The sequence below is a fragment of the Hyperolius riggenbachi genome, chromosome 1, assembly GCF_040937935.1.
Source record: "Hyperolius riggenbachi isolate aHypRig1 chromosome 1, aHypRig1.pri, whole genome shotgun sequence".
Taxonomy (NCBI): domain Eukaryota; kingdom Metazoa; phylum Chordata; class Amphibia; order Anura; family Hyperoliidae; genus Hyperolius; species Hyperolius riggenbachi.
The window spans coordinates 456,259,693-456,273,027 of record NC_090646.1 but is presented as its reverse complement, the minus strand read 5'-3'; the positions used below and the strand labels follow the sequence as shown (position 1 = coordinate 456,273,027).

General features: G+C 44.8%; 1 protein-coding gene across 3 annotated transcripts in view; it reads right to left on the bottom strand.

The window, feature by feature from the left end:
• The window catches only part of LOC137520629 (retinol dehydrogenase 12-like), a 62,667-nt gene that overhangs the window by 37,191 nt on the left and 12,141 nt on the right, over positions 1–13,335 (bottom strand). For 2 of the 3 annotated variants that reach the window (XM_068238771.1, XM_068238782.1), the window contains exon 2: positions 12,457–12,586. The exons of the other annotated variant lie outside the window; for it this stretch is intronic. In XM_068238771.1, the coding sequence (XP_068094872.1) occupies positions 12,457–12,577 (121 nt within the window). In that variant the 5' untranslated portion in view covers positions 12,578–12,586. The remainder of the gene's footprint in view (positions 1–12,456; positions 12,587–13,335) is intronic. 3 annotated transcript variants of the gene reach the window in all.

Here is a 13,335-nt window from a genome sequence, read left to right as displayed (position 1 = left end):
TGACATACGCAAAATTAGGGCTGGGTACTAAGGCAGCTGTCCTGGAGTATTCGCCGAAACACTACTACCGGTAAGTAGGACGGCCTTTCTCTCATCATACTCCAGGACAGCTCACCTGAGACCAGCGAGAACTCTTTACCTTAGGGTGGGATGACTGCCTGAAGCACCTTGCGTCCAAATGCCTGATCCTGGCTGGATAACAACTCCACACGATAGTGCTTCACAAATGTCGAATGTCCCGACCATGTAGCTGCCTTGCATATCTGGTCTAATGTTGCTCCTGATCTTTCTGCCCAGGAGGCTGCCAAGGACCTCGTAGAGTGTGCTCTTATGTTTGTGGGTATATCGCTACCTGACTCTTTATAAGCTAAAGCTATAACTTCCCTGATCCATCTGGCTATGGAACTTCTTGAAGCCTGTAACCCCTTACGGCTACCTGAAAATAAAACAAACAGATGGCTGGACCTTCTCCACTGCCGTGTCCTCTGTAAGTAGGTAATAATCGCCTGTCTTACGTCTAGATTTGCCAACCTCCTTTCCTTATCATTCTTAGGATCTGTGGAAAAAGATGGTAAAATAATTTCCTGAGCTCTATGGAACCCTGTGACTACCTTTGGTAGGTATGTTGGGTCTGGCCGGAAGACTATTCTGTCTGGGTGAATTATCATATAAGGATCTTTTATCGATAAGGACTGTATGTCTCCCACTCTCCTTGCTGTTGTAATGGCGACTAAGAAGGCTACCTTTAATGTTAGCAGCTTAATAGGGATTGTATCTGCTGGTTGAAAAACATCTGACATCAGGAAATCAAGAACCAGTGATAGGCTCCAGGGAGGTACCACTTTTACTGGTATAGGTTGTGATCTGGCCACCGCCTTTAGAAAGTTCTTTATATGCAACTCAGTGGACAACTGCCTGTCCAAAAAAACTGATAATGCTGACACCTGGACTCTGAGGGTGCTGACTGCCAACCCCATGTCCACGCCATCCTGTAAAAATTCTAAAATAAACCTCGTGTCATTTGATCTGACACTGTTTTTCTCCTTCCAAGAACAAAAAACCTTCCATACCTTGGAATAAATTCTTCGTGTGTTTTCTTTTCTACATCTTAACAGAGTGTTAATAACCCTCTGTGAAAATCCTAAACCACTCAAAGTCTGCCTTTCAGGATCCAGGCTGTGAGCTGGAAAAATCCCGGGTCTGGATGTAGCTGACTGTTCTGCATCAATAAGTCTGGCCTGGCTCCTAAGTCCCAAGGGCCCCTTATCCTTAGAGTCTGTAGAAAACGGGAACCAGGCCCTTCTCGGCCACCAGGGTGCTATGAATATCACCTCTGAACGTGAGTGTCTCAACTTGTTGAGGGCTCTTGGGATCAGGTTGAACGGAGGAAAGGCGTACAATAGGCCTGTCGGCCATTCTACTGTTAGTGCGTCCAACCGGTCTGTTGAAGAGGAAGGATGTAGGGAACAGAAATCTGTTGTCTTTGTGTTCTGTGGAGTGGCAAACAGATCCAATATTGGTCTGCCCCACTGGGCTACTATCTGATCGAACACTTCCTGATTCAGTTGCCACTCTGCCTCCGTCAGGGTTGACCTGCTGAGCGCATCCACCCAACGGTTCTGGGTCCCCTGTATGTGAGTTGCCGTCAGTGACGTCACCTGTTCCTCTGCCCAGACTAAGATCTCCATGGTTAACTCTCTGAGACTCTGTACTCTGGTTCCCCCCTGCTTTCTGATATAGGAAACTGTGACCATATTGTCTGAAAACAACGTTACTTCTCTGTTGTGTAACTGAGGTTAAAACGACTGTAGTGCCAATTTGACAGCCATCAGCTCTCTGAAATTTGATGACTTCTGACTGAGATGCGGAGACCACTGCCCCTGCACCTGATGCCCCTGACAGTGGGCTCCCCAACCCCATGCGCTGGCATCCGTATAAACTTTTACCGGATCTCTTTGCATCCAGGGACGACCCCTGGCTAGCCGGTCTGCATCCAACCACCAATGGAGTGATTGTAATACTGGCTGTGGGGGGACAAAGTGATTGTCCAAGGAGGCCTTCTGTTTGTCCCATGTCTGTAGTAGCCATGACTGTAATTCCCGCATATGAGCTTGCGCCCATTCTACCGCCGGGATTACTGCCGTCATGTGACCTAACAGGGTCATTGTCTGTCATAAGGAAACTGTCGGGGCTAATTCGTAGTCTCTCACCATTGTCATCAACTTGTCTACCTTTGACTCTGGTAGCAGAATTTTTTCTTGTCTTGAGTCCCATATTAACCCCAGGAATAGAGCTGTTTGAGTGGGTTGTAAGCATGACTTCTTTCTGCTGACTATCCATCCTAGCGTCTCCAGGGTTTGGATGCAGAGCTGTAAACTTTCTTTTAACGCTTGTTCTGTATTTGCCAGAACTAAAAAGTCGTCTAGGTATGGCAGGACCCTTACATTCTGGAGATGGAGATGACCGACGGCTTCCGCTACCACCTTCGTAAATATCCTCGGAGCGGAGGATATTCCGAATGGTAGGGCGCGATATTGATAATGGCATACCGCGTCCCCTATAATTACCGCAAATCTCAGAAACTTCTGAAATTGCGGATGGATAGGGATGTGGAGGTAAGCGTCCTCCAAATCCAAGGTGGCCATGAACGCTTCTGGCCAAATCAAATTGCGGATCGATGCGACGCTCTCCATCCGAATTTTTTTCTCCAGAATGTAAGGGTTCAGGGGTTTCAAGTTGAGGATCATTCTGTACTTCCCTGACGGTTTTTGAATTACAAATACTCGGGAATAAAACCCCTTGCAATATTCCTGAACGGAACCCTCTGAATTACCCTCTGTTGTAACAACTTTATCACAGAGGATTGAATAGCTACCGCCCTTTCTGGGTCCCTGGGAGTTCCTGTAATTACAAAATTTCTGGGGGGCTGGGCCCGGAATTCTATTTTGTATCCATTCCTTATTAACTCTAAAATAAAACTGTTCCCTGTTATCTTCTGCCAGGCTTGAAAAAAATAAAGAAGCCTTCCCCCCACCTGTAAGTCTCCGTCATTTGTCAGGCTTTGCAGAGGCTGGCTGTGGCTTATTGAACAAGAAGGTAGACTTTCCCCTGCCTGCATTATAAGTCCATCTCCTTGTTCTTTGGTGCTGTGGTTGCTGCAAGCTCTGTCTGCCTCCATCTCGTCTGGGAAAATAACGTTTCCCCTGAAAGGACCTATTTGTACCTCTTTTCCTTTTGTCTGGGAACTTTTTGGCTTTATCTGAGGACCTCCTGCTTAAAGGGAAACCTTCTCTTAAATGACTTTGGTATGAATAATCTTTTTTCAGGCTGTTTCCACTGAGCTGATATCACACTTTTAATAGATTTGTGCACCGGAAACGTTCTGGTACCAGTTTCCTCCAGTCCTCTGTAAATATCATCCTGAACCGATGTGGCTGGAGTAGAGTCCTGGATATTCTCGGACTCGTATACAGCCTTTAAAAGCTCTGCTGTATTCTCCACACTAAACAGATACCTGGCCATTTTAGATGTGGAGGCTGTCTGGCCCTCTGAATCTCTAGCCTCCCCATCCTCAAACGATTCCCCCGAACCCTCCTCAAAAGATTCATTGGGAGAGTCAGGCTCAACTAGCCCAAAAACCGTAGGCAACACCTGTGACGGTTGCTGCGGACCGTGTACCAGTGGTTGCTGCTCAGCCTGTGTCCGACCCTGTATTGGTACTGAATCAGTGCTGACCACTACTGCCTGGGGTGGGGGGGAGGGCCTGGGGCTGTACCTGCACCTGAGGCAGGGGCTGTGGCTGCGTAGGGAAAGCAGCTCTGAAGGCTGCAAATGTGGTTGTCAATCCTCATTAAATCTATCATTACCACATTAGTATCTGTGCTAGAATCCCCCTTATGCCTACACTTGTCACATGAGGATCTAGAACAAGTAGGTGGTAAAACATCTCCACATTTAGAGCACTTGTTTGTTTTCTGAGCTGACTTTGCATGCTTCTGTAAGAGAAAAAACACAAACAATCTCTGTCAGTTCCACCCTGCCAAACCATTCATTGTAACCTGTGCAGGGATCAGAACTGTCTTGTACCTGAGTCTGCTGAGTTGTCTCATCCGCAGCTGGTACTCTGCTGTCTGTGGTGGCCTCCGCTTGTTCCATGTCCGCACCGACAGCGTGTCAGCGTCCACGTGTACCCCGCAGCTTAAAAGCTGATCTCCGCTCTCAGCCCCGCCTCCCGAGGTCAAAGAAAACCTTCCGGCTGAACCACCACTCGTACTGCGGTGGGCGGAGCTTCCACGCGTCTCATTCCGCTTTCCTTCCGGATTACGGAACGCGCCCACGTGACCTCCAGCCTCGGCCAGGAAGACGCCGCACCTAAACTTTTGAACAGGCGGCCATGAGAGAGGACACCCCCGGCTCTCCTCCAGAGCTTTCAGCGCCGACAGGTAGTGTTTTTCTGCCTCCCCATGCGTTCCAACACCTCCATCCGTCCTGCCCACACAAGCATAGACTGCTCTCTCATGGGGAAAAAAAAGCCCTATCTCCACCATAGGTGCTATAGCACGCTCCCCTACGGTGTCCAAAACAATAAAACACTGCACTAGTCCATGGGTGAGTGGAAACAAATGAAGAACTGATGATGGGAAGGAGGGGACTGGCTATATAGGGTGAGACCAAGGGCGGATCGATTGATTGATTTAATTTGCATTTGTTTCCATAGGGGAGGGACTCAATGGTAATCTCAGGTGAGCTGTCCTGGAGTATGATGAGAGAAAAATTGATTGCAATTCTTAAATTGAACAGATATTTAAAAAATTGTATGGTGTGTGGCCACCTTATAACTGATTCTTCAAGTTTACTTGCTGAAAGCAAAGTTATTATTGTTGTTATGCCTCTATCACTGCTAAATGATTGGAGTTTCAGAACCAATGAAATCAGAGCTGGGCTGACACTGACATCACATCTATTCTCCATGTGTATCCGTAATAGTAGTGCCCCTGTCGTGTCAGCTATTGCAGCCTCTCATATTTTGCAGCCCCGCATGCGCAGTAGGAGCCTGCGTCCCATTCAATTGTGCAGCCACGGTAAAACGTCATAAATATCGCCGCTTCCGGACCAGGTACACCCCCAAAATTTTCAGGGGAGGAAGGGGACCCCCAGATCTAGCACTGTGCCGAATTGCAGCCCCCGAGCCCCGCTGGTTCCCGACACTGATTGCAGCAAACCTATCTCGGGAACTAGCGGGGCTAGGGGCCTGCAATTCGTCACAGAGCTAGATCTGGGGGTCCCCTCCCTCCCCTGAGAATTTCGTGAGTGTAGGTGGTGCGGAAGCGGAGATATTTCAGCTAAATAATGTCTAACTTCCCACTGAGCATGCGCCATACTCAGTGAGGAAGGCTGCTTCCGGGCTGCAATATCTGACATTACACCCCCTCTCCAATACCAGCCTGTTTTCACTGCAGCACTGTACTTTCTGCTTCTCAGATCACTAGTGGGGAGTGCTGCTTGTGCCCAGTTATGCTGTGAGGGGAGTGTGTGTGTGTGTGTGTGTGTGTGTGTGTGTGTGTGTGTGTGTGTGTGTGTGTGTGTGTGTGTGTGTGTGTGTGTGTGTGTGTGTGTGTGTGTGTGTGTGTGTGTGTGTGTGTGTGTGTGTGTGTGTGTGTGTGTGTGTGTGTGTGTGTGTGTGTGTGTGTGTGTGTGTGTGTGTGTGTGTGTGTGTGTGTGTGTGTGTTGGGGGGGGGGGGTGCTAACGTTACTGCAACACAGGGAGAGAGGATACATGCAATTCTCGGCCTAGCCGTGATCTCATTGGTGCTGAAACCCTACATGAGACGCCCCCCGCTCCACTATAGACTAGGCACTTATCTGTATTAGAGGCGTCACTAGTTTTTTTCCCTGTGTAGTGACTGGTAACATCAGTTAATGTCCTAAAGTACTCTGGGACAGAAGGCTGTGCAACATCATTGAAAAGGCAATATATAGTTATAATAAGCATGTCTGATACTGAAACCAGGATTATAAAATGTAAAAATAGGTATCTTGAATAATTTACTACATTCTGATATGAGTCATTATAGGTGTTATTTTAAATGTGTGTGCGCAATAATAATAAAAAAAAAAACACACACAAAACAAAAAAAAAAAAAAAACTGAACCTTGTAATAAAGGTTGTCCTTTGTCAACATGTTTTTCTAGTGATTTTGACCAAAGACTAAATGTTAGTGCGTGAATTCAACATAGTCGATTTGTGACACCCAAATACTCCCACCCACTGATGTTGTTCAGCACCAAACAAGTGGACAGGGTCAGGAGGAGTCCAGTAAGGAAACCCAATTGTGCCCTTGCCAGATCATAAAACGATGTGGGGCCGGAGAGCAATCATTAGAGGGGGGTTGACTAGCGATATAGTCCAAGCAAAGTTTCATCTGAATTACTCATTTGGAAGCAAAGTGGAACCATCAGTTTCACTGTTGAGTTCACTACAAGAGTAGTGTAAATATTTTGCTTGGTGATGCATCTAAAAATATCTGCTAGCCAGCTTATTTGATATCACTAGAAAGATCAATTTCTTGAGCAGGAAAATCTTTATTTTACATATGTGGGCAAATATGTTGGTTCCTTGCTAGAAGAAAAACTTGAAATTAACAAAAGTAATTGGAACCCATCAACATTTATTCATATAAAAAAAAACAAAAAAACCTTTTCGTTTAATTGAACAGAATATTTCACAAAATAATGCAAATGTGATGGACATATGTAATGGGACCCAGAAAGGGTACATGAACTGGCATGTAACATGACGTCTACGTGGAGTTCTGATCCTGCTATGGACTAAGCAGTCTGCTTTTCTCCTTAAGGCCTCATTCAAACCTAAAATCTAAAATGCAAGCGTAAACGTTTTGCGTTTTTTGTGCGCTTCCATGCCCCCCCCTCCCCCGGCGCTCCACTGGGCGCTGTGTTTCTGGTAAAAGAGCTTTTCTAAGCGCTTTTCCAGAGCGGTTTTGTAATTCACTTCCTGAATCTTTTGCTAAGTACTGTACATATTCTTCTGATGGAGACAAAACAAAGAAATTTCACTTAGCACTGCACAACTACTCTATTCTGCTCTTCTTTAAATTCCAACTAAAGAACAAATGAAAAAAAAAAAAACTTAAAAAGCTTCCTACAGTGCCATCACAAAAGTAATGAAAACCCAACACACACTTAATGAACTAGCAGCCCGTGGAGAAGCAAGGCCAGGAGATGCCACTTCCTCTGTGGGGTGGACAGGATTGACACAGCCTTGAAGGAATGCCAGGAGTCACACAGAGAACAGGTGGCACAGTGAAAGCTTCCTTCTGAAAACGTAGCTTCTTATGACTCCGTCAGTAGTAATTCATTTACAGGCATCTGAACATTCGGCTGGACAACCGCACCTCTTGGATAAAAGTTGGTCATCTGGCATTGCTGGGAGATGTGTTAGCCAAAGCACAGCATGGCCTTCTGTAAATATACACTGCTAGTAGCACTTGCCAAGCCATTCGTGGCATCAAGTGAGAACGCTTAACGAGACATGAACATTTCTCCATATAAAGATAAAAAATGCCGGGTCACTCATAATAAACTGATAATTTATGTTCATTCTCTCTAAGTGGATTAAAGTCAAATTAATACTTTCTTAATAAAAAGGAGAAGCAGCGCACAGTCTTGGCAAGACTGAGATCTAATTCAAACACTTCATGAAGTCTAATAGGAAAAACACATATTACCACTGGCACATTAAATAATAATTATTATTATTAAACCTTTCCCTTTGGGCAGAAACCTATCATTCATTAACAGCATGATCCAAAATAGCTAAAAATATAATAGCTTAGCATTTACAGACAGTGACAGACAGAAAAAGATTAAAATTTGTCTTCCAGTTTCTTGAAATGGACGGTTAATTTACCGGTATTTCACAAGTAGTCAATGTTGTGAGTGAACATGTAAACGTATCTTGAAGCTCGTTATAATCCCCACCTATGTGAAGTAAAAGGTGCACAAACTATATTTGGCTGTTCAGGTACATCAATATAGAAAAGGTCCAGTGGGTGTTGTATTGATGCACTCATTTTAAAAACAGCGGAGTATTGGGATTGAGTCTAGCTTCTTCCCTTAGTGTGGATCACAGAGGTTTATATAAGTTTCAATTATTCGATTTGATTAGTTTCAATTCGATTTGCCATTGTTTTGCAACGGCAAATTGAATCGAATCTCGATAGGACATGTCGGATTTAATCGGATTGTAAATAGAATCGTAATCAAGTCGCACAAAGAATTGTATCGTGTAGATGGGGCTTTAGAATCACTGCAGATTATGCAACAGTGAATCCCCTTTGCCAGCAGGCACTGTAATGCAGGGAATGAAGCATGCATTACTTTGGCTGCTGCCCATTCACTTGTCTCTACATTCTGTCACTGCATTATGGTAATGAGGCTGAATATCAACATTGGAGACTGGATCCCAAAAAGAGTCTGGATGATGGCGGTAGTCTAGTAACACAGGAGCCTCTATTTTTCATACTTAGCCTAACCTTATATTTGTTTCAAATAATGACATAAAAAATGCAAAGTGTATCAGGTGTGAAAATGGCAGTTCCAAATATATATAGACTGATGTTATGTGCAAATTCTGAGTTTCTTTCAAGAAAAAGAGAGTCATCAGTTTCTCATGATAGATATAAAAGCAATGCTATAGACGTAAATATCGGTCTAATGATCTGCCAGGTGGATTTGAATGGTCGTAGATCTTATTTAAAACAAAAGTGTACCGTTGCGATAGCCAACATCCTCTATATGGTTTGAAGTGACCACACCCGGGGGTGGAGCTTTAGGGTATGCACTGCAAGTCCGAGCCCACCGCTTTCACCAGCTTTTTCAAGGTTATGACAACTTTGAGTGTTGTTCTTATAAGGCATTCATTGGTAGTTGCAGTTATTTGTATGTTTGTCGCAAAATGACTCTGATAGAGCCTGAAGTCAGGTTTCTCTTAGCTGGGTCTATTTAACAAGTGATTTTTATATAATACAGTGTAGGTCAGCTTTAAGGTACACTTCTCAGAAACTTAACATTATCTGCATCTCGCAGGAACAGATATGCTTACTATAGTGCAACACCCGCTGTCAGGGCGGCTGCGGACACGCAGGGTGTTTCCACAGCCGCCTCGCCTGTATACTCGGGAATTTCACCCGTGCATCTGGCGTCTAGTTCACCGAGGACGGGTCTGTCATTGGCACATAGAACTGCTGTATCGCGCGGGCAGAGACAGGACTTTATGCGGGGAGGAGGCGCGTCAGCTGACCAGCTGGTCGGCTGACATCAAAGATGACTCACGGCGTTCCGGATTGGCTGATTGGAGTGGGCGCGGCCGTGGGGTCTCCTCTGCTTCAAAAGCCTTCGCTGCTCACTCGCAACTTGTCTGCTGTTGCGAATACTTATGTGCTAGCGCTCAGACCTTTGATAGTATCCGGTGTGCTTTGATCTGGGAGGAAACCAGGGATTTCACACAAGACTAGGATATTATTATACTGTATATTGATATATTGTGTATGACTCTTGCTACTGTCTGATTCTGCTCCTTGATTACCGTTTCTGTACTTTTGCCTATCTGACTCTGTTACTGAACCCTGCCTGATACCTTACCATTCTCTTCCCTGTCGATTCTGTACTGTGCCTGCTCGCTCCTTGCTGACCTTTGCCTGTCTGACTTCTCTACTCACCAGTGAGCCCTTGTCACTGGTGAGGTGTTCTTCCTGACAGAACCCACCAGCTCCTCTGGTGAGGTAAAGCCAAAACTGTCAGTTATTGTGTACTGATAATACTCACCAGCTCCTCTGGTGAGGTGAAGCCAAATTATCAGTTATTGTGTATGGTTAGTTCTCGCCAGCTCCTCTGGTGAGGTAAAGTCTAACTAATCAGTTACTGTGTTCTAATCATACCCACCAGCTCCTCTGGTGGGGATTTGCTAACTATCACTTATTATACTCAATACCCACCAGCTCCTCTGGTGAGGTTTTGCTACTCAGTCTGTTATTGTTGCACCAAGCACTACATATCTTGTTGGTCTTTTGCTATACTTATATTATTGGTGATACTGCAGATCACCACATAATTAGGTATAACGTCTGTATTATTGGTGATTCTGCAGATCACAAATAATCAGACATCTGTGTGCTACACCAATCGTTACATATAGTATGATTCCACTGATTCTTCTTTACCATAGCTGGTGTATGCGTTTGTGATTTTTTTTGCCTGCATGAAGCCTGGCATGTTACAGTGGAAGTCAGCACTGTACACAACAGGAAAACTTCACGGCATTCTTACATTTATACAGTGTTATCTGAAATAGAAGTCAGACAGAGGTCCATTTTAATAAACCATTTGTAGAAAGGGACTTATCCTGCCCTGCGCATCTTTTTTTAATCAGGAAGTGGCCAAAATAAATTGTACATATTATACTTTAGTAATGCTAATCTGGAGTTGTGTATTCAGTCTTTTTATAAACGTTGGCCTCGATTCATAGAGCTATGTGAGGTAAATGTAAAATGTTCATTAAATCACCGCATTCGGTATTTTAGACTTTGGTATGCTGATTCATAAAAACGTTCAGGTGTGGTTGAAGTTTGGTAATTTACCGCTTCAATAGACAAATCTCTGTGCAGTGAGGGCATTACAATGCATCCCGACATCCCTTTAGATGTGCATGCTGTGCTATGCGATTTGTTATACTGCCTCTGCTTGGCTCTGAATCTGTCTATTAGTCTCTCTTAAAGAGAACCCGAGGTGGGTTTGAAGAATCTTATCTGCATACAGAGGCTGGATCTGCCTATACAGCCCAGCATCTGTTGCTATCCCAAACCTCACTAAGGTCCCCCTGCACTCTGCAATCCCTCATAAATCACAGCCACGCTGCTGACAAACAGCTTGTCAGAGCTGGCTGTGTTTATCTCTATAGTGTCAGTCTGCTGCTCTCCCCGCCTCCTGCAGAACTCCGGTCCCCGCCTGCATCCCTTCCCTTCCTGCTGATTGGAGGGAAGGGATGGGGGCAGGGACTGGAGCTATGCAGGAGGCGGGGGAGCAGCTGAGACTGACACTACAGATGTAAACACTTCCTCACAGCGTGGCTGTGATTTATGAGGGATTGCAGAGTGCAGGGGGACCTTAGTGGGGTTTGGGATAGCAACAGAGGCTGGGCTGTATAGGCAGATCCAGCCTCTGTATGCAGATAACATTCTTTAAACACACCTCGGGTTCTCTTTAACATTTTATTTAATTGCCACAGCTTAAATGAACTTCTGGGAGACGTTACACATGCCCTGCTTTGAAGATAAGTAGCTAGTATAGGGAAAGCATCTAAAAGGAATGGAAGAGGTTAAACACTGCCGAAGGGCTGCAAGGGAAACTTTATTTGTACCTTTCTCTCTGCTCACTATCTGGGTGGTAGAAACTTTTGTTCCACCCTCAAAGCCTGCGCTTCCTAACAGAATCCCTCAGCAGGACCTGAAGCAGGCAGGAGCTGTTTTTATTGGCTCTGTTCCAGTCAGTCACCGCTTGTCCCCTCTGCTTCTGGCTTTCACATTGTTACCACTCTCCTATCACTCTCCTATCGCCAGCACAGAGCAGCCGGTAATTTTTCGGCTTGTTATCGCATGTTATAACTTTTATGAATAGAAATTTACTAACATTTACTGACATGTGTGGAGGCATTTCCCGCACAAGTTGGTAATTTACATCACTGCTCGATAACAGCTTTTCATGCGGTGACTGCTTTTATGAATTTACACTTTGCTAAGTGCTCAGTAAAGTCAGCTCAGCTGTATTCAGCATTACCACATGCGGTAATGCTTTATGAATCTAGGCCTTTGTTTTTACTGCAAAAAAGAAACCAGAATGAAGTAGTAAGTAAGTTATAAGCTAATGTAGGCAGTTCCTTTCTCTGTTCAAGTCAGCTTTAAGTCAATGTACTAGCTAGTTGAAGGAATAATCTTCAAAACACACCATATAGTTTTGTGGTTAGAGTTCAAACTAGCATAGAGAATAATTAGGCTTGCTCTATCAAAGTTTCTGAGAGAAAGACTGACCCATATAGCTTCTATACGTCACAGAAACCAGTGTCTTTTCTCCCATTCTGATAGAGGAAGGTGAAGGGGACAATTTGACTGTGATAAGAAACACTGACTGCATGACACAACACTTCCCTCAGGCACTAGTATAAATGAGGCTATTTTTGTCTATTGTAACTACCCGCTGAGCAAACCTCATACCTACAGCACCACAGATAACTGGGAACTATTAGGATTAGAAAGCAATCTCTAACAAGCAATTGCATATAATACTCTGCACACCCTGAAGCACAGTCTATTCACCATATGTAGCCACAATATGGCTCAGCCTTATGTATGCTTAGGAAAGCTTGCATATCCAAAACAAACTCACCGGTAATGAGGACAGTTTTGCCATCCAACCTTTTTGCATCAAGACATATACGTCTGCTTTTGAACCACTTTAGAAAAAGGGTAAAAAATAGTGCCACCAGCACGGTGACTAGCACATACATGGTGTCCTCCTGTAACATAAAGCCAAATTCATATTACACCAGGCATCACAGAATGTGACCGTTTTATAAAATGATATAGCATTGACATTTTCAGCAGCCCTTTAGAGAGTATGTTGAACAATCCATGTCACTATCTATCCCCTCAGCGAGTCTCACAGCATAAAATCCCTACCACAGTCTAGAGCCGATTTTGAGTGGAAGACAGTTAACCTGGCAGTATGTTTTTTGGGGGGCTTTAAAGGAATATTTAAGTGAAAATATTTTTTTTAACTTACCTGGGGCTTCCTGCAGCCCGCTGGAGTCCTCCTGTGCCCAGGACGTCCTCCTGATCCCCTCCAGCTAGCAGTGGCAACCCCCGCAAAGCTGGCCCATCGCCGCGAGTTGCCGGCTACTGTGCATGCGTGCCCCTCGAGCAGTATGTGTAAAATCGCTACTGAGCATGCTCAGGGCTCTCCCAGCAGCGAAAGCGCGATCAGGGAGCATGCGGCTCGGGCCACGTATGTGCAGCAGCCATTAACTCGCGGTGACAGGCCAGCTTTGTGGGGGTCACCTCTGCTGGCTGGAGGGGATCAGGACGACGTCCTGGGCACAGGAGGACTGCCAGGGGGCTGCAGGAAGCCCCAGGTAAGTTAAAATCATTTTTTTCACTTAAATATTCCTTTGAAGGACCATTATTGCAAGAAAAATGTAAAATTGAAAATACATGAAAACACATTAATAAAAAGTAAATGTAAAAAAAAAAAAAAAAAGTGCATAAA